This window comes from Leptonotus elevatus, chromosome 13 (assembly GCF_054856555.1).
Source record: "Leptonotus elevatus isolate MCC_2025b chromosome 13, RoL_Lele_1.0, whole genome shotgun sequence".
Lineage (NCBI taxonomy): Eukaryota > Metazoa > Chordata > Actinopteri > Syngnathiformes > Syngnathidae > Leptonotus > Leptonotus elevatus.
In genome coordinates, this window is record NC_141251.1 from 5,646,641 (window position 1) to 5,664,378 (window position 17,738).

At 45.4% G+C, this 17,738-nt stretch overlaps 2 protein-coding genes across 4 annotated transcripts in view; both read right to left on the minus strand.

Annotated features, from left to right (window-relative positions):
• Positions 1-409: 409 nt before the first annotated feature.
• LOC147163577 (protocadherin-15-like) overlaps positions 410-17,738 on the minus strand; it is a 230,833-nt gene continuing 213,504 nt past the window's right edge. For 2 of the 3 annotated variants that reach the window (XM_086092792.1, XM_086092791.1), the window contains 3 exons: positions 16,251-16,339; positions 14,323-14,499; positions 13,016-13,238 (listed from right to left, as the gene is read on the minus strand). In XM_086092792.1, coding sequence (XP_085948918.1) covers positions 13,016-13,238; positions 14,323-14,499; positions 16,251-16,339 — 489 coding nt within the window. Of the gene's footprint in view, positions 2,754-2,929; positions 3,045-4,187; positions 4,262-4,416; positions 4,456-5,781; positions 5,804-11,550; positions 11,671-12,062; positions 12,072-13,015; positions 13,239-14,322; positions 14,500-16,250; positions 16,340-17,738 lie in introns of those variants that run through there. The other variant, XM_086092793.1, reaches the window with a different exon arrangement.
• On the minus strand, positions 8,419-11,109 carry LOC147163578 (protocadherin-15-like). The gene is made up of 3 exons (XM_086092559.1): positions 11,092-11,109; positions 10,790-10,866; positions 8,419-10,228 (listed from the first exon to the last, which is right to left on the minus strand). The coding sequence occupies exons 1-3, from the start codon at positions 11,107-11,109 to the stop codon at positions 8,716-8,718; spliced, it is 1,608 nt and encodes a 535-aa protein (XP_085948685.1). The 3' UTR covers positions 8,419-8,715.

Below are 17,738 nucleotides of genomic sequence, written 5' to 3' on the forward strand. Positions count from 1 at the left end.
AGAAAGGCTTGGTTCAAAAGGTTTGTGTCATTATGTTAAAGGGGAAGTCAGTGTTAAACATTTCTTGACAATAATATGTTATATGATATCACAGTTGCTCAGGTCTTCTGGTAACAACCAATCAGCAGCGTACCTGTTTTCTGGAGCTGAGCAGTGATTGGTTGTTTTCTACTAACACAATATTAACCAGAATACCGTATTTAGACTAGTGGGGCTGCATAGAACATATTATTAACAGCACTAGAAGTCTTGATCGATCAGAAAAACAGTAACAATGGTTAAACATTACTGGTAGCATGCAACTTGCTCCCATATTGCTCAGGGACGAGCCACAAGGGAATCTAAATACGTTGAGGCAATGTCCTTTTCATCATTGGCACCATGACCACACACAAAAAAAAAATTTTTTTTTGTCAAAAGTAGTAAATGTTGTGGCTGAGAGAAGTAATTGCCAACCGCTCCCAAAAGAGCGGTTTTGTTCTTTGATTGCGGTTGAATCTGGTGAGAGATTGCACTTTAAAAACAAGCGCTATAATGGTTTTAATACCGGTCCTGAGAATAATCCTTGATTGTCAGCATTCACACAATAATAAAGATCAAGAAGAGATTTAAATGCACACTGAGAGAGAGGAAAGTAAATTGCTTGTGCAGAAAGTCAAGTGGCCCAGGTTAAGTCAGCTTCAGTGGATGTTGAAGACACTCAGAAGAAGAAAGCAGTGACGAGTTCACTCCCATGCAGAGATGATTGATGTTCTCTTACTTCACGGTGACCAAAGTGTTTTCTAGAAGGCCGTTAAGTCCCTTTCTGACTCGGAATCGCCGTCTGACGTCGCCTCGGTTTCTTCTGTGTCTTTACCGGCCTCGGACCCAGAGCCGCCGGTTGAAGATTTCTCCGTGGAGATGGCGTCTTCGTCGACCTCGGTAATCGGTGACAATCCTCCGTACGTCTCATCAGAAGTGCCGCTGATGCTCCTGATGTCGGCGGGGTATGGAGGACTGCGATACGGGGCGGATGGCTCGGGGCCTCCGGACGCCACACTGGACCTTCTGGATGGCGCGTCGTCGCTCATGTCACTAGCTGACTCTTTGTTTTCATCAGCGGTCTCCGATGCTGATGCTTCTTCTTCGCTCTCCTCGGTGATTGTGCCCTCGGATCTGTGTGTCAGGATGGACTTTCGGGAGCGCAGGCTGCCGCTGGTGGACACGCTGCCAGAGGAACTCCTCCTGCTGCCTGAGGAACTCTCCCCCGTCATCTGACTGCCGCTGGACGACCTGCCGATGGAGTCTGAACCGGACATTTTTCTCTGGCCGGACCCTTTAGACCAAGAGCCTTCACTGCCTGACCCTGACTCTGCCTCGCTGACCGTTCCTGTTCCTGATTCGGCCTCACTGAGCTCCTCGCTGGACTTCCCAGATGTTATTGTGCTTCCTGACGTCTTGGTCTGTTGCGATGACCTCACACTTGAACCAGATTTGCTGGCGCTCGCACTTCGACTTCTTGCGCTTCCGCTACCACCCACAGTCCTGCTACTACTGTCACTCCTGCTATCACTGCCACTTCCACTTCCACTACCACTGCCACTACTCCGCCTACTCCCGCTGCCACTCCCACTGCTCCGCCTACTCCCGCTGCCACTCCCACTGCTCCGCCTACTCCCGCTGCCACTCCCACTGCTTGCCTTGCTAGCCTCAGTAGCTGCCGATCTTACGGATGAGCGGGCAGTAGACCCACTGTCTTTCGTACTCCCTGCAGTCTCTTCCTCCTCCGACTCTTCTTCCGATTCTCCCTCCGATCCTGAGCCCTCCTCTGTCGCCGTCACTGAATCAGACCCTTTGACGGATTCTGACTCTGAGTCTTTCTCTGTTTCAGACTCTTGCTCTGATTCGGAGTCTTTCTCGGTTTCAGACTCTTTCTCTGTCCCTGACGGCTTCTCAGATTCAGACTCTTTTTCTGATCCGGAATCTCTCTCGGTACCTGATTCTTTCTCACTGATTGATTCCTTTTCCGTTTCTCCCCCTTCAGACATGCTTTCCTCTTCCGAGTCCCCAGGGTCTTGATCGGGCTCTTCTTCCGAGTCCACGGTGCTTTCGTTGGCGTCATCGCGATCTAAATCCACTTTCAGATACTCTCTGTCCACACTGCTTTTCTCTGAGGACTCATCATCTGAGCCTTTGTCCTTAGTGCTCCCACTTGTCCCTGCTTCTGGCTCACTTTCCGTCACACTAATGGACACTTTAGATTTCTTCTCATCCTCACTTGTCACTTGCGAGGCCTCTTCATCCCTCTCGCTGCCGGTGACGCTCACGCTACTCTGCGACTTTCTTCGGGCCTGCAACTTCTTGCCGAAGTTGATTTTCTTCAAAACTTTGCCAAGCTGGCTGCGAGTGCGCGACTTGCTGTCGATGGGCCCCGCGGGCGAAGGCCCATCACTCAGACTCTCCAGACTGTCAATACGGCGGGCCGACATCAATTTGGCATAATCCTTATCTTTTTTCTTGACGCCGAACATCTTGAACATTTTGGCTTTCTTCCATGGAGACGGGCCAGCGGCAGCAGACGCCTGCTCTCCTCTCTTGCCGGCTGCCAGGAGTTTGCTGAGTTTGATGACGGATTTGAGCTTCTTGGCGGCCTTGGAGGGCTCAGCTTCGGCTTCTGGTTCAGCCGGCTCGATTCCCTCGTCGTCCCTAAACGCAACCCTCTTTGGTGGGCCTCGGCCCCTCACACCGCCACGGCCCCTTCCGCGGCCTTGGCCCTAAGACAGCGATATTCAATTCATCATGCTTTTGTGCTGATCACGCCATAATGGACTGCCACGGAGTGCATCGAGGCTACTTATTTATTAACAAACTGTACACACGGTATTGACAATACTTGACATTTTGATGGTCACGAAGGAGCATGAAATACACATTGAAATAAAGGCGGTACCTCAGGGCCGTGCGGACTGTAGTAATAACCATCATCTTCCATTATCACCTCGCCATATTCATCATACACGGGCGCAATCAACCTCCTCCTACTGCCATACTGAGGAAGGTCATACCTTGGAAACAGAGAGAGAAAACAGGAAATGCATGCCATTTTGTTCAATGGCTCAAGAGCTCTTACTAAACATTTCTTGCAGAGGTTGGAACAGGAATCAAATGAATCACAAGAAAACAAAACATGCTCAAGTGGGAACCCTGAGTGTGGTAAAATAATGCCTAAGAGCCCATTAAGCACTTGGGGGACGGAAATCACACAGTATGCCTTTTATCCAATGTGCTATTTATAAATTACCATTTTACACTTTTATGGAACTAGTTTGGAGGATTTGTCATCTTAATGGAAGGATAAGAGGAGACTTAAATATATTTTTTCCTTGCAATGTTCAAAACATGACGTGGAAACTGCACACATGAACATGCATCACATTTATCATCCCTCGTTTGGTGACATGTCCTTAATTAGCCCAAGTAGAATTGAACGCATTGCAGGTAAGACTTCAAACTCAACTACCAAATGTGCAGCAGAGACTCCAAGGACTTGGATTTTTGGATTAAGTGCAAATAAATACAGATCAAACGCTATCTAGTCACGCTGATGCTACACTCATTAGCCAAAGCAATTGGCGACGTGGACGCATTTGAAAGTGTCACGTTTTTTGTTTTTTTCCACCAGCGTGAAAGGCAGCAAATTGCCGTCCCCTAAGTAGAAAGAGTCACCTGCTATCATCCGGGAGTTTAACGGACATTTTCGCTTTTGTTGGACTTGTTCGTCCTATTTCATGCCATACGGGAGGTGTAATTGGCAACTTGAAACGCTCGCTAATCAGAAAGCCAGCATCATGTTCCCATTCAAGTCCAACTCCAGGAAGCATGTACTTGAACTTAGGATACTTGTAGGAATCCAAACAAAGCAGAGCTATATTGTCTTCCTGACCCAATTCATTTCGAATGGTGTACGTATCTATGGTATATATTTACATAAGAACACTTGTTGGCCACAATTTACAAGTCGTCATCCTCCCTCATAAGCTTGTGATTGCTCATCAGTCGACCTGATATTGTCTGCAGTTCTTTTCAAGGTCACGTCTGCATTTTTCATTTGTGACTTAATCATTATGCTCCCTCCAAGTTAAGCCCTGAAAAGAGGTCGCTTTTATTTGCGCTGAGAAACGAGATGACCCTCAGGTTTGCACGCTCACCCTTGATCGTAATTATAGTAGTCCTGCGTGTAGTAGTCTTGGCCGGGGTCGATGCCGGACTCCATGGAGAGTTCCTGCGTTTGAGAGAGATACATTCCAGATTATGAGGAAGAGAAGGAGTCGCGTACAAGATGCAGACAGAGCAGACTCAGCAACAATGGGGCAACTTAAGGACGGTATTTTATTTATTTATTTTTTTAAATATTTTTTTTAAAGGCAGCGTTTCTACCTCGGGTCTCAGCAGAGATGGTCTCAGCAGTTGCTGATGCTGTCAGTGATTAGTGCAGAGGAAGAAGAAGGCAAAGGTGACGGAAGGAAGGAACGAGATCGCCAGGAGAGACACAAACAGGAGTTTAATGTTTCAAGTGGGAAAAAGCAGAGCTCGCTTGTTAACTGCAATGTTTTTGTAATAAAGTATAGAGATGAAAAAAATGAGGAAGACAAAGGTAAGAAGTTGATGGCGACAATAAGACAGTGAACTAAAGTTTTAGTGAGGACTGGGTGACCCAATTGGGCTGTTAAAAAACTCACGATGCGATAATGATGTTTCACAGTCAATCAGTGCTGGGAAATGAAGAGCAAATTTGTTTTCTATACTAAAGTAGACTTTCCACTTGAGTATTTTTTCAGATCACTTCTGTACTATCTCCTTGTTTGTCAAAATGAAGCTTGTTGTTTTTTCCAACCTCTACGGATGACGACATGACGTAGAAAAAAAAAAATTAATAGGGAGAGTTAAAGTTAATAGATAATGAGGATCATTTCTTAACTCATTCAAACTCATTTTTGGTTTGTTTTTTTTACGTTAGAGCATACAAGAAGGCTTTGATGCCGCTTGTGAAGAGGTGGCTTAAAGCAATGATAGTTATTACAAAAAATGGCCAGCAGGTGGCAGCAGAGTATAAGAGATCAGCCAGGGCCATGTTACAACAAGATGTTTTTGTCAGTGTTTTCACCAGGAATGTGAATATTGATGAAATTTAGCTATATTCTATTGCTAATTGCTGCAAAACAGAAACAGATATGAATATACTTCTTTTCCTGATGAAAGAAGACTTTTTTTTAGCAATAGAACAGAATATTCTGTGGGCCTTGCAAAATCAGTCAAAATCCAGTAAAACAATGAAGGGGGTTGCTTCAGTGAAAATGGCTAAGGATAATTAAGAAAGTTTCGAACAAATCACATTTAAATGCTTTTATGTTTTGACAATCAATAACAGTTGTTGGACACTTTTACTATTAGAGTTAAGAATGTTAATGTGCGTTTTTTGATGGTGACAGTTTAACCCAAACAATGTAATCATATCAAAGCAGAGGTTCCGCTGTATACAAGATATACGCTGGAAATACTTAAAATACAAAATAAATTGTCTATATTCGGTGCCTAATTGGGTTCAAACAGAGAACAGCAAATTAAAGATGCGATTATCAGAAGTGTGACAAGAATGCGACAGAAGAGTCTCCAAATGTGTCGTTAGGATATTCCATCTTAAAAAAAACCCGTCTTGTGCTTGTTCAACATTTCGCATCAAAGGAGTTGCAGATAAGAATAATAGAATGAAAAGCGGCCACATCACAACATGCACGTACTCACCTGCCTGCCGTAGCCTCGCCTCCTGTGTGCCGCAAAACAAAGAGGGAAATGGGACAAATAATGACTAGGACTGAAATTGAAATTTGGCACAAATGAAATGTTTGGTCTACAGCAGTGGCGCATCTCTGTTCTGCTGACCAGTTCGAAAATTGTAGCCTTACTTACAGTGCGTTTTTAAATTTGCAATTACAACGTTGCAATATTTTGGAAAAGATTCCCCGGGCCCGTGTTATCACATTGGTATGGGTTAATTTTTTCCCCTTCCACTCCTTTATCTTATTTAAGAGGAGCCCCCCCCCCCCAACCCCCCCAAAAAGCAACAATGAATGCACATATCAAAGCGAGTGTGTAGATTGGAATTTGGAGAAAAGCAACAAAAAAACGTCTACTCAGCCATTCCGAGATAATCTCCAGGCAGATATTAAACGAGTGCTGCGATTCCGGCAGGGATGATAACTCAAACAAAGTTAATAAAAGTGTCCTCGGTTATCTCCGCGCACATATTGCGCCACATCCTTTCGACGGGCAGCAATGCGCTTTGTGTTTTGAGCTAAAATGAAGCCTGTAAATCTCCAAATCCATCAAAAGGCTGCTGCGAGCAACAATGCAGCTGAAGCGCATTCATTACAAGTCAATAGGAAGGAGGCAGCGGAATGGAGCCGCAAAGGCTTCCAGGAGCACCGTGACCAGCACAAGTCCAACTTGTCACATAAATAATGACGACTTCACTCGCGTGCCGATATATGACCCCAACATTGGGGGTGTTTGTCTGGGGAGCTGTAAAGCCTTGTAAGGGGCGGGCCGGCGAGGGGGCTGTGTTCGCCACACCTCCCGGGCAGAGATGAAGATGGAAGTGGGCTCTGATGGATGACCTGTTGACTTTGCTGTTTTGGATTGGAAGACTTCGAGCCTAACATGATTAGGGATGGGCAAGTACTGATACCGAGTATCGGTATTGGACCGATACGACCTTATTTTAAGGTACCAGGTTCTTGTGGAGGTTGCCAATATTAGCCACCAGTTGGCGCTATACTGCAGCCGATTTACACGTTGTGCCGTTGTGTTGGGTATAGTGTTATACTCATTTGCCTAAATTACATTTAATAATGTTCTCATTATATGTTATTAATAATAGATAATAATACATAGCAAAATGCAAAACTTCATTTCTATAAATCTCATTTTCAAATGATCACTTTCATCAGGAAATCACAATGTCCCATTACGAGTGAGCTATTTTTTTAGAACAGGCTCACTGGGGTCCTCGGAAGCAACCTTGGTAACCTTAAGGCTAGCTTGGTAGCTAGCAGCTAGCCCGGCTAGCTGCCGAGCCTGAGGAGGAAGTTCATTTGTGGACACTCTTATTTTTGTAACCAGTCACCAGAAATACGGTAATGGAGACTGGGAGGTGGTGACTTGACCAGTTTAAGGCCACCGTGGACAAAAATGGGATGCTTATGAGTGAATGCAGGAAAATGTGATTGATCTGCCCTGTTATTTACTTCGGCAAAATGTCCACAGCATCAAACTGCAGTTAGTGGCGGTTTTCAGTCTTTGTACTGCCGGAAATGATAGCGGCGCAGCAGGCAAAGGAGGGAAAAGGCAAGAGATCATCCTGAGATTAACAAGAAGGGGGCCGAGGATTGGAAGGGACTATCAGTCGTACGTGAAGACGAAGGAAGCAGATAAATGGGACACATGGAGGGTGAAAGAGCAAGAGAGAGAAGGGGGGGGGGTGGAGAGAAGGTAACTGTACTTGACAGTCCCACAGGCAGCAGCCCTGAGTCTGCGCTCAGGGATTGATTGGTTCTGTAATTAGCCTTTTCAAGTGTGCCGCACAACATCAGAGTGACTACTTTATCAAGCCGGCAGGATCTCTGCAGACATGCGAATTGACAGAGTCTCCAGAGGTCGCCTCATTTAGGATGAGCCTGCCGAGGGAAACATGATTGTATCTGCGAACGCAACACAAGTCTTTGCCGACCGCTTCTCTCGCTACAACGTGATGTCACAGTCTGCTTGTGAGGATTCCTGGATGTGCTTTGGAGGTTCCTTTGGTCAGGGATTAAGCGCGGAAAAATCCACAAGGACCAAATATTGCCGGGGCTATGCGTATAATGACTGCCATTTGTCGTGTGTTTTTCTGAGAACTGAAACACCCCCCCATTAATATTGCATTCAAGTACTGCTGCTTCTATGGTTAACGGGCAAGAAGACTTCAGAGACACACAGCAGATATGATGGAAAATAATTTATATCGCAATGTATTGCATGCATTTTGAGTTACTTATCCCTGATATCATCCATACGCCTTAAATATTTAAGAGTTCATATCCAAGAAACGTGCATGCCTTTGGGGAATTCGTGAGAGTTATGGGTAATTCCTGGATCTTTTAAAGAAACGGAATAAAATCAGAATATTCCCTTCCGGCTAGTTTTGGCTTTGCAGACAGGAACTGCATTAAATTCCCAAGAATGATTTTGTTATTTTTTTACAACATAGGGGTTCCCGTCCCTCTGATTGGTCAACTGCTGTCAAAAGTCAAAGTTTAAACTGTATGTCCCTCCTTTTTATGCATAATATTTTGAACTACTACTGAATAGCTGTTAGTCAAAAACTGCAATTTGACAGAAGACAACTGTTATAAACTTTTATGGAGCAAAGCAGGCCTATAAAAGCATCGTACAATCAATGTGGCAAAGCTGAGTACACTTTCTTTGGCAGATGGCGGCTTTCAACAACAACATAGTGAGTAAAAAAAAAGAAAGAAAAAAAAAGCACTGCGTGTCTGGGAAAAATCTACACATTCAAAAATGTTGACTTGATGCAAAACTAGCAGTCGTGCAAAATTCAGAAAGAGAAACAAAGAACAGGAAAAACAAAGAGCGGAGATGTAAAAATTCAAAACAACGTGAATATGGAGCAAAAAAAAGTCAGAAGACTGTGGTTTGAGAGGAAGAGGGTTCGCTGAGCTCGGCAACATCCGAGCGTTGAAGCTCGGCCGCCACGTTTGGTTCGCTTTCAGCACAGTTCACGCTTGAGCAGATTTGGACCGCAGAGCTGCGAGTGCTCGGCTTTGGCGTGCTCTGCTCACCGCTGAGATCAGAGTCTTGCAGTTTGTCAGCACCCTCTGATTCCTCAGTCACTTGTGGTTTCTTGTTAAACTTGGGCACCTTGCAATTTTTGTCGACTTGGCTGTACAGGTTGGCAACAGACCGCTCTATGTCGGCGAGATTGTGGAGGTTTTTAAGGATCCCTTTGAGCTCCCGCTTTCCAGTATCGGCCCGTGATGAGATGGCGGGGGAGGGGAGCTTGCGTTCTGAAACGGGTCGAAGCGAGGACACGGGCGGCAAAGACGTTGGGACGAACTGGACGACCGGGCGACTCTGGTCGATGGAAGGTGATGGTGGCGGCGGGAGAGGCGGCGGAGGCGGGGGGACGACGACCTCTTTGTGAGGTGAAGGTGAGGGAACCACCTCTTTGTGAGCGGGAGAAGGAGGAGAGACCTGATTGTTAACATTAGAAGGAGAGTCCTGATTGGTGCTGATAAGTTTATGAACATTAGGGGGCGAGGGTGTAAATGAAGGCGGATCGGAGCTCGGGGAGGTGGAGGGCGAGGGCGGAGAGGGTGACCGCTCCGGAACAGGAGGCGGCGGGTTTTCTGGTGGGTCGGGTATGATCTCCACATGAATCTGACATGGCTGCACTGTCATGTAACTGGAGATGCTGGAGCTGAACTTCCTGAGGACAGGCGGAGTCAATCTCTGGTTCGACAGGGACCACGACTCGTCTCCCTGCGTGACGATAATATTTGGGGGTGCATCCCTGCCAAAAGATGACGGGTGGTGGTCCATAATTGAGAGGAGGGCATCTGGGGACACCTCCAGCACATCAGTGCCGTCTTGGTCCCTGACGAGTATTGGGGAGACGGAGCCTTGGCAGTTCTGCAGGCGGGCCTGCTGCTCAAACTGCCTGGCCTGCTCACGGACGGACATTTTGGTTTCGAAGCTTCCACTCAACGGGTGAAGGCCGGAACCCTCCGTTTGTTGCCCGCGTCTCATGGCAGCTTGGATGCTCTGCAGTTCCCAGTCGGACGGAGCCATGAGCACTTGCCTGCGGGGCGCGTCGTTACCCTCTGCGTGAATGCGAGCTGGCATCGTCCAAGCGCACCCGGGCCATTCCGAATGAGGAGACGAAAAGGAGAAGCAACTTTTGGGAGGGCGTCTCCTTCCGGTGTAGACGCCGGGGCTGTCGAGATGACTGTTGTCATTGTATACAGGGTTGTGGGTGGTGAGCGGGTTGCGGTCCGAGAGGAAGGTCACGTTGCTCTCTGACTTGGGCAGGTTGACATGCAGCGCTCCGTTGCTGTGGGCTGCGAGGGCACGACAGGCAAAGGTACTAAGAATCCTTTGGTGGTCGGCCTCCTCAATGACAGACTTTTTAGCCCTGGTCCAGAGAGGGTGATGCAGAAGAAGAAGAAAAAAAAAGACTTGAAAACAATTGACAGCGATGATTTCAGGGAGGGAAAAGCTTAGACAAAAGGAGGAAGGAAAGAGCTAATGTCTGATGCCTGGGTGACTAGATAAGACTATTTGACTAATCTCAAAGCAATTAAAATCAGATGTATGCAAATCAAACACAAAGTGTCATCTATTCAAGTTGCCCAAAGAAAAATAACTGGAACAGATTAACTCTACTTCCATTGTTTCTTATTAACGTATCAAAAGTTGCCACTCGTAACAAATGACCTCCAACATTTGAGGGTCTGCTGCAAAACCTGCGTCTTTTCCACACGTGAAGGATGCGGCGTCATTGCAAGGTGTGACGATAGGACAAGATGAAGCAGAAGCTCGAGGAGAATTGTTTGGACACGTGGGATAAAAAAGGCTTTCACTTCAGGTTTGCCTTAGAAAAGGTCACACTAATCAAAAGCATACCTGAAAGCTATCAGCTACAAGGGGAATCTAGAATTTCGTTTTGTGAATTTTTGATGTGGAGATTACTTACTGCAGCCTGAATCCAAAGAGACGGACGGGGGAGGAAAAGACAAGATGGCAAGGACAGAAAACAGACAGATGGTAAGACTGGATGTCGTTTTAGTACACATCTCGATGTCAGGAGCCACATGAGGTAACGCAAAGGTGACGTAGCCTCAGGACTACTGGTGACAGTTGACAGTATGCAATGCTTAAAATGTTAGTCCAGACCAAAGTGGAGTCATGCAGCGTCGGGCTTTTTCGCACTCTGTGGCTTAAAAATGGACAGATATGCCACAACCCAGCCTGCCAACAACTAGCAGGGGACTTCACGTATCCAAAAGTTTGCATCCCGGGGAGTCGAGCTAAACCAACCGCAGTGGTTTCAAAGCAGCTAGCAAGCAGAGCGTTGGAGTAACGTGAAAATAAACTCCTCAAACAACAAACATTTATTTGACTGTGCCAGCAAATTCGGACGAACCTTCACCGCTTACTTTGCTGAGATACTCTCAGTAAAGACAATATTGGGATTGATAGATACCATAACTAGCTTGTTAGCTAGCTAGCTAGCAAGATAGATAGATACCATAACTAGCTTGTTAGCTAGCTAGCTTGCTAGTTGTTTACTGTTAAAGTAGAGTTGAGTCATTGCTCCTAATACATTTGAAAGAAAAGTTAATTGCTTAATTTGTCACTTATTTCAAGTCAATGAGATTCAAGGAGGGGGTGGTGGTGGTTGTAATTACTACCTAATGGGATGCAGTTTAAAAATAGGGGCCTTGGGGGACTCACATGCTGCTATCCCCGAGCTCTTCGTAAAGGTTGGCCCCCACAGCGCTGGTGGGCGGTGCCTTGCCTCCCGGCGGCAACGCCATTTGAATCCTGGCGGTTTTGGCACACTCAGCTTGTCGCCTATTAAAAGAAAGAATCGACAGTTTCCTTCCCTCGAACAAATGTTATCGGAGCAAACACATGAGATATTAAATTAGCGCGAAGGTATTAACACGAATCAGGAAGCTCAGTTGACATAAAGTGGATTTTCCCTTTAAAACTAATAAGCTTTCATGCGTGAACAGAAACTATTTGGCGTCAATGAAACATTAACCTGCTAACCCCTACAGTGTATATACACTTTACTACGACACCAAAGACATCGGTGTGTATTTTTGTGCAACATCACATTAGATCCTATTTAAATAGCTAATGAATCATTAAGATGAGGCAAATTACACCTCTCGCGTGATCTTTCCTGTTCCAGAACAAACAAAGGAACTTGAAAATCATGAATGGAAATAAATACTTACTCTTTGAACCTGATGGAGGACGATCGGAATAGCGCAGCGAGAGGACGGGGAGGGAGGCAAAAAAAAAAGAGAAGAAGAGTTATATCGTTTGCCATTTCTATTCACAGTCTAGCTCAAATTGAAAAATGGTGGCAGGCATCCGATGTCCAAATGTATGTAAAGATCAATCTTTATGGGGTAAAAAAAAATCCTGTTTATTTTTATTTTTTCTAAAGAATATGAGACAGTTGAGGTGGCTGGGGCATCTGGTTCGGATGCCTCCTGGGCGCCTCCCTGGGGAGGTGTTCCGGGCATGTCCTACCGGCAGGAGGCCCCGGGGACGACCCAGGACACGCTGGAGAGACTACGTCTCACGGCTGGCTTGGGAACGCCTTGGGATCCCATCGGAGGAGCTGGCTGAAGTGGCTGGGGAGAGGGAAGTCTGGGCTTCCCTGCTAAAGCTGCTGCCCCCGCGACCCGACCCCGGATAAGCGGAATTGAAGACGGAACGGAATATGAGACATGTTTTGGTTGAGGCCACAATGTCAAATCAGTGAAATCTGTGATCCTGAGTCGGTCCCTCATGCTGCTCCGTTACTGCCATTGCATGGGCAACATGCTGTTTTCTTTCAAACAATACAGAAGCCAGCCTCTATGTATTCAAGCCCAAAAAGGCATCCCATTATTTCTTTGTGAATTGCACACTTAAGCGAGCCAGACTGTTTCATTGTGCATCTGCGTGGGGCAGACATGATTAAGTGGCGTGACGACGCGCTGTGGCGGTCACAACCGACTGTAGGTATTTGTTACAAATGAGCCTTAATTAATTTGCTTTCCCCCAAAGCACCGGCGTGGAAATGAGGCCAGCAGAGTGCGCAGTCAGCATGTATAATGACAAAATAAATAAATAAATAAATAACAACCACTGAGCAACGAGGGCTTGATCAGAATGTTTTTTTGCTAGCAACTGGTACTCACTGCTTGTACGTCACCATGACGATGAGGATGGCGGGGATGCAGCAGAGGATGATGATGATGGCGAGAGCGAGGAGAGCCCCCTCCGTGTAGCCCACAGCTTGGGCGGCCTTCTTCACGCTCGCCACGATGTCCGGCGAGCGGATCTCCAGGATTCGGCCGCCCTCGCCCAGGAAAGGCTGGAACTCCTTGTTGATTTCCAGAACGTTCCCGTCGAGAAATCTATATTGAAGCACGAGCAGGAGTTGAGAATAAGTTGAAAAAACATTGCACGCTTGCCTTTTACAACTGCCAACCAAGGACCTGTTCCCCCCCTGATAGGAAGAAAAATGTCTTGTAAACACTTTTCTATGTGTCGCTGCGCTAGAATGCAAACGTGGTAAAAAAAAAAAGAAAAAAAAAAAAGAGTAATCACGCCGTGCCAGACAGACGCCGCGAACACGGGAACAGTCCCTCGACTGATAGACTCTCAAAGTAAAATATTTTGCTGGTTTATGTCCAAGCCCTTGAAACAATTGGAGGCTCTGGTGTATGTAGTGGCGAGAGGAGAAAAATAATGGGACCGATATTTTTGTGGCAATATATTGCGGGCATGAAATGTAGCAAATGACAGTCATTAGCGGTGCAGAAAATCGTTTTGAGAGCGGCGCATCAATGTGATGTTTAAACCTTGCTTAAAAAAAAAAAAAGTGCTAGTTTTACAGAGACGAATTGAGAGCCCCAAAAATATTTATACACATATATTAGCTTGGAATTTCAAAAATATTTTTGGAGTAAGTACACTTGGGTGACAGTTATTTCAAAGGGACTTACCACGGACCGTTTTGTTTGGCAATTTTCTGCTTCACGTATCGCATACACAGAGCCACAGGTTAATTAACAAGTAGCGTCGTAGTAGAGGGGCGGGGTTATCAGTGTCCCATTTGCAGGGCCACCCCCTGAAAACAGGATGATTTCCAAAATCGGTTTATTAGTAATACGATATCCAGCCTCCTCTAAAAAGGTGTATAATTGACTACAGATGCCACAAGATGGCGGCAAAGCGTTACATGACCCTCCTCAACTCACTTCAACAAAGTTCCTTGGCACCAAGATGCCACAAGATGGCGCCAATGCTAACTACCATTGCTTTAAGCGACCTCCTCAGGTCAGAGGCTGCATAAAAAAACATAAAAACGTATAAATACGTTTTTGGGACCACGCCAATATTTAAAATAGAACGTTTGTATACGTTTTGGGGAGCAAATGGGGGTAAAAAGGGCCAAAAACAGAGAACATAAATGCAAAATAAACTCAGCCGGCTTACTTGAAGAGCTCCTGTCGTGAAATGGCCCTGTTGGTAAGCGGGTCGATGGCGTACACCATCAGGTCCGACTTGCTGTAGTCCTCCAGCTCGAAGCCGTCACCGTGGCGACGCGGCCCGATAGCCTCCACAATCACCTTGGCGCCGGGGATTTGGTCCTGGATGTGACGTTCCAGGATACTGAAATTGCCACAATGCAATAAAACCCAATAAAGCCATTATAAAGGTCATCAGACTCCTATTAGCTTCGGAAACAGTGAACCATTTCCGGCACGGACCATCCAGCCGATCTGGCAATGACCGTGCTGCAATTTGAGCCTTGAGTATCCTTTTTCAGGCAGGATGAGAGGAAGCTGCAAGCCAACGCTGATAAACGGCGTGCGCAGTCGTCAACTAATGTCGTTCTCCCCTCCGACATGTGCATCTGCGGGTCTAAACGTGTTTGAGGGAGTCACGGTGAGCTCTTGAAAAATCAACTATTAACACCAATTTGCCTTTCAAACAGCCTCATTAGGCCAAAACACCGAGTCTCTCTGGAGGTGCCAAAGGATGTTTCGCCGAATTACTATCATTAATTAATTTGGACGGGGACAGAAGAGACTGTATTATACACTCAACTGGGTCATCGACCAAGGCCTCCGCTCGGCTGATTGATATTTATTTAAGAGCCCAGGAAGAGTTTTAGTTTGGCGAGTCGGTGTTTATTATGAATCATTTTTCCAGTGACATATTTATATGCGGAATTAGGTGCCACCTTAAAACCAATAAGGCTCATATCCTTGCGGGTAGAGCTGCTGGAGAGGGTGCAATTTGTTTTTTTCCCAGGAAGGGGGTGGGGTGGGGGGGGGTCTATCTATTCAAACAAGGAAAACAATTAACTGGAAGTCACACTGGAGGGCAAGCAAATGTTCCGGAAAATAAAATACTGATTGGTACGGGGCGGATGCGGCGATATGATGCATCTGGTGAAATGTAGCCGCCGTCTCTTTCACGCCCTTATTACACAGTAACTTACTTTCTCGTAAAATCGGGACTGAAATGAAGTCAACGCAATAATTTGAAATCATATTAACGTCATTAGTTTTACTATAATTTGGTGTCATTACTCGAGGCGCTGTTAATAGTTTGTTTTCGCACAACAACCTGGTGTTAGCTACATGCACCAACCAAGTCTCTGCTATCAAAACAGGAGCTCATAGATTCTCACATCCCATTCAAAAATGTCAACTGTTCGTGTGTCTCACAGTCTAAAGGTTCTGGGTTTGAATCCGAGCATGGGCCTTTTCGTATGGTGTTTACATGTTCTCTGAGTACGTGAGTTTTGATCTGATGCTTCTCACCACTGTTAAGAATGAAGGCTATAGTTAGCAATCAGGGTTAGCTTTAGCTTTCAGCTAACATCAGAGTCATCCGTTAGCGTCCACTGCGCATGCGTGAGCACAACTTTACTGCACTATAAAAAGAGAATTGTTGAACCAACTTAAGATTACAAATTGAATTTAATTTAAGATTGAATAAATTGAATTGTTGATCAACTTTTGAAAAAATCGCTTCATGTGGTTACACACGATTGAATTAAGTTAGTCCAAAGTGAATATATTAAGTTAAAGTGATGATGAGTTCTTTAAACTTAATATTTTGGATTGGAGTCACTTTGGACTAACTTAATTTAATCGTGTGTTACCACTTGAAGCAATTTTTTTTAAAAGTTGATCAACAATTCAATTTATTCAATCTTAAATTGGTTCAACAATCCTCTTTTTAGAGTGTGGAGCGGATCGGTCGGTACATTGAATGTGTTTGTGCAACGTGACCCACGATTTCTGTATATAACCGGAACAAACAGTGGTACGGTCGTAACGGGCATTCTGCGATTTCCCTAAACAAAATACAAACAATCCGTCAAGAGTCGGAAGCGCTAGCATCCTTACCTTATGAGTTGGTCCTTATTCTCTTCAACCAAAGTGGGCGGGACTGTCGACACGATAACTTGCATGTCCAATGCGTTGACCACAGACACCTTACGAGCACACAGTAGAGGAGAAAAACCCGCAAATGTCAGAAGAAGTTCCGAATATCATGCGCCCTCAAAAGTTGCCTGCTTGTAATAACGCGGTCTGTAACTGGCTGACGACCAGCCCGGGAAGTTCCCTGCCTCTCACCCCAAAGTTAACTTGGAACGTCTGCAGCCCCGCTGCGACGCTAATGAGCACAAGCGCTAAATAAAATGTACGGATGGCTGGATGGTATTAATACCACGATGTGGTAAACCCCTTTCAAATCGAAATTAAGTGCAACAGCCTCTGGTACCAAAAAAAAAAATCTCACAGTGCACTAGTAAAATTAGGAGAATACCCTTGATGACTAACTAGCAGCGCTGTAAAGCAATCATCGCTCTCTCGCTCAATTTCCAAGCGGCAATCCCGCACGTTCCTTTCCCGCCGTCTGCTTGTTAGCCCGATGCGTTGCGCTGGAATAAAGAAGGATGTCTGGGAAGGAGAAGCCCCGAACCGGGGCAAAGAAGAGCTTGTGTGAAATTATTGAGGAAAAAACGGAACACAGAGGTCGAAAGAAATAAAAGCACACGTCCACGCATGCATCCACAGCACAGAATGTCCCGAACGACCTTAACAAGAAACGGCAGGTGGAATGTCCCTCGTATGACCTTTCGCACCATACACAAAAGTGAAATCATTCCAACCTACCAACGCTATGCAGCCGCACAATGCTGAGATAAAAGAAAGCCAAGGTGATGTCACGGATTTACAGCGAAGCAAGTTCAAACAGGGAACAATAATGTTGGCGGAACATCCACTGGCACATTGAAGTTGATCTAAAATACTAAAATAAAATATAAGGATAAGCGTCAACATTGCCTTGAGGTGCCTTTGAGTTGTCCCCGTTTCACCCGAGAACAAAAGTTGACATTTGAATTTCTGAAATAATTTTGATCTCAATTGATATTTACGTATGACAGAGTGGACATGTTAAGATAAAACACATAATGTGATCCACCTTTTCAGCCTCCGCTGCAAAAAAAACAACAACACGCGAGTCATAATTTCACTGAAAATATCAGACGATTTCTTAAAGGTGCAGTTACCCCGTGATGACAGGGTGGACGACAATTGCAGAATGTTCAACATGATTACGCAAATCAAATATACGTGATCAAAATAACTCGTTTCATCATGGATGTTGTCAAGCATGGCCGCCATAACGTGTCCAATCTGTCATAGTGAAATATCAATTGATACAAAAAGCTTTCAGAAATTCCTAATCAATTGGTTGAACAGTCCACAGTCAGCTTGCTAACTGAATCTTGTTGCATCGCGAAGGTCCACCATGTGCTCATTAAATAAAAAAAAAAATCGTCTTCACTTGACAACCATTTTAAACTGCAGCGCCATTGTTATGAC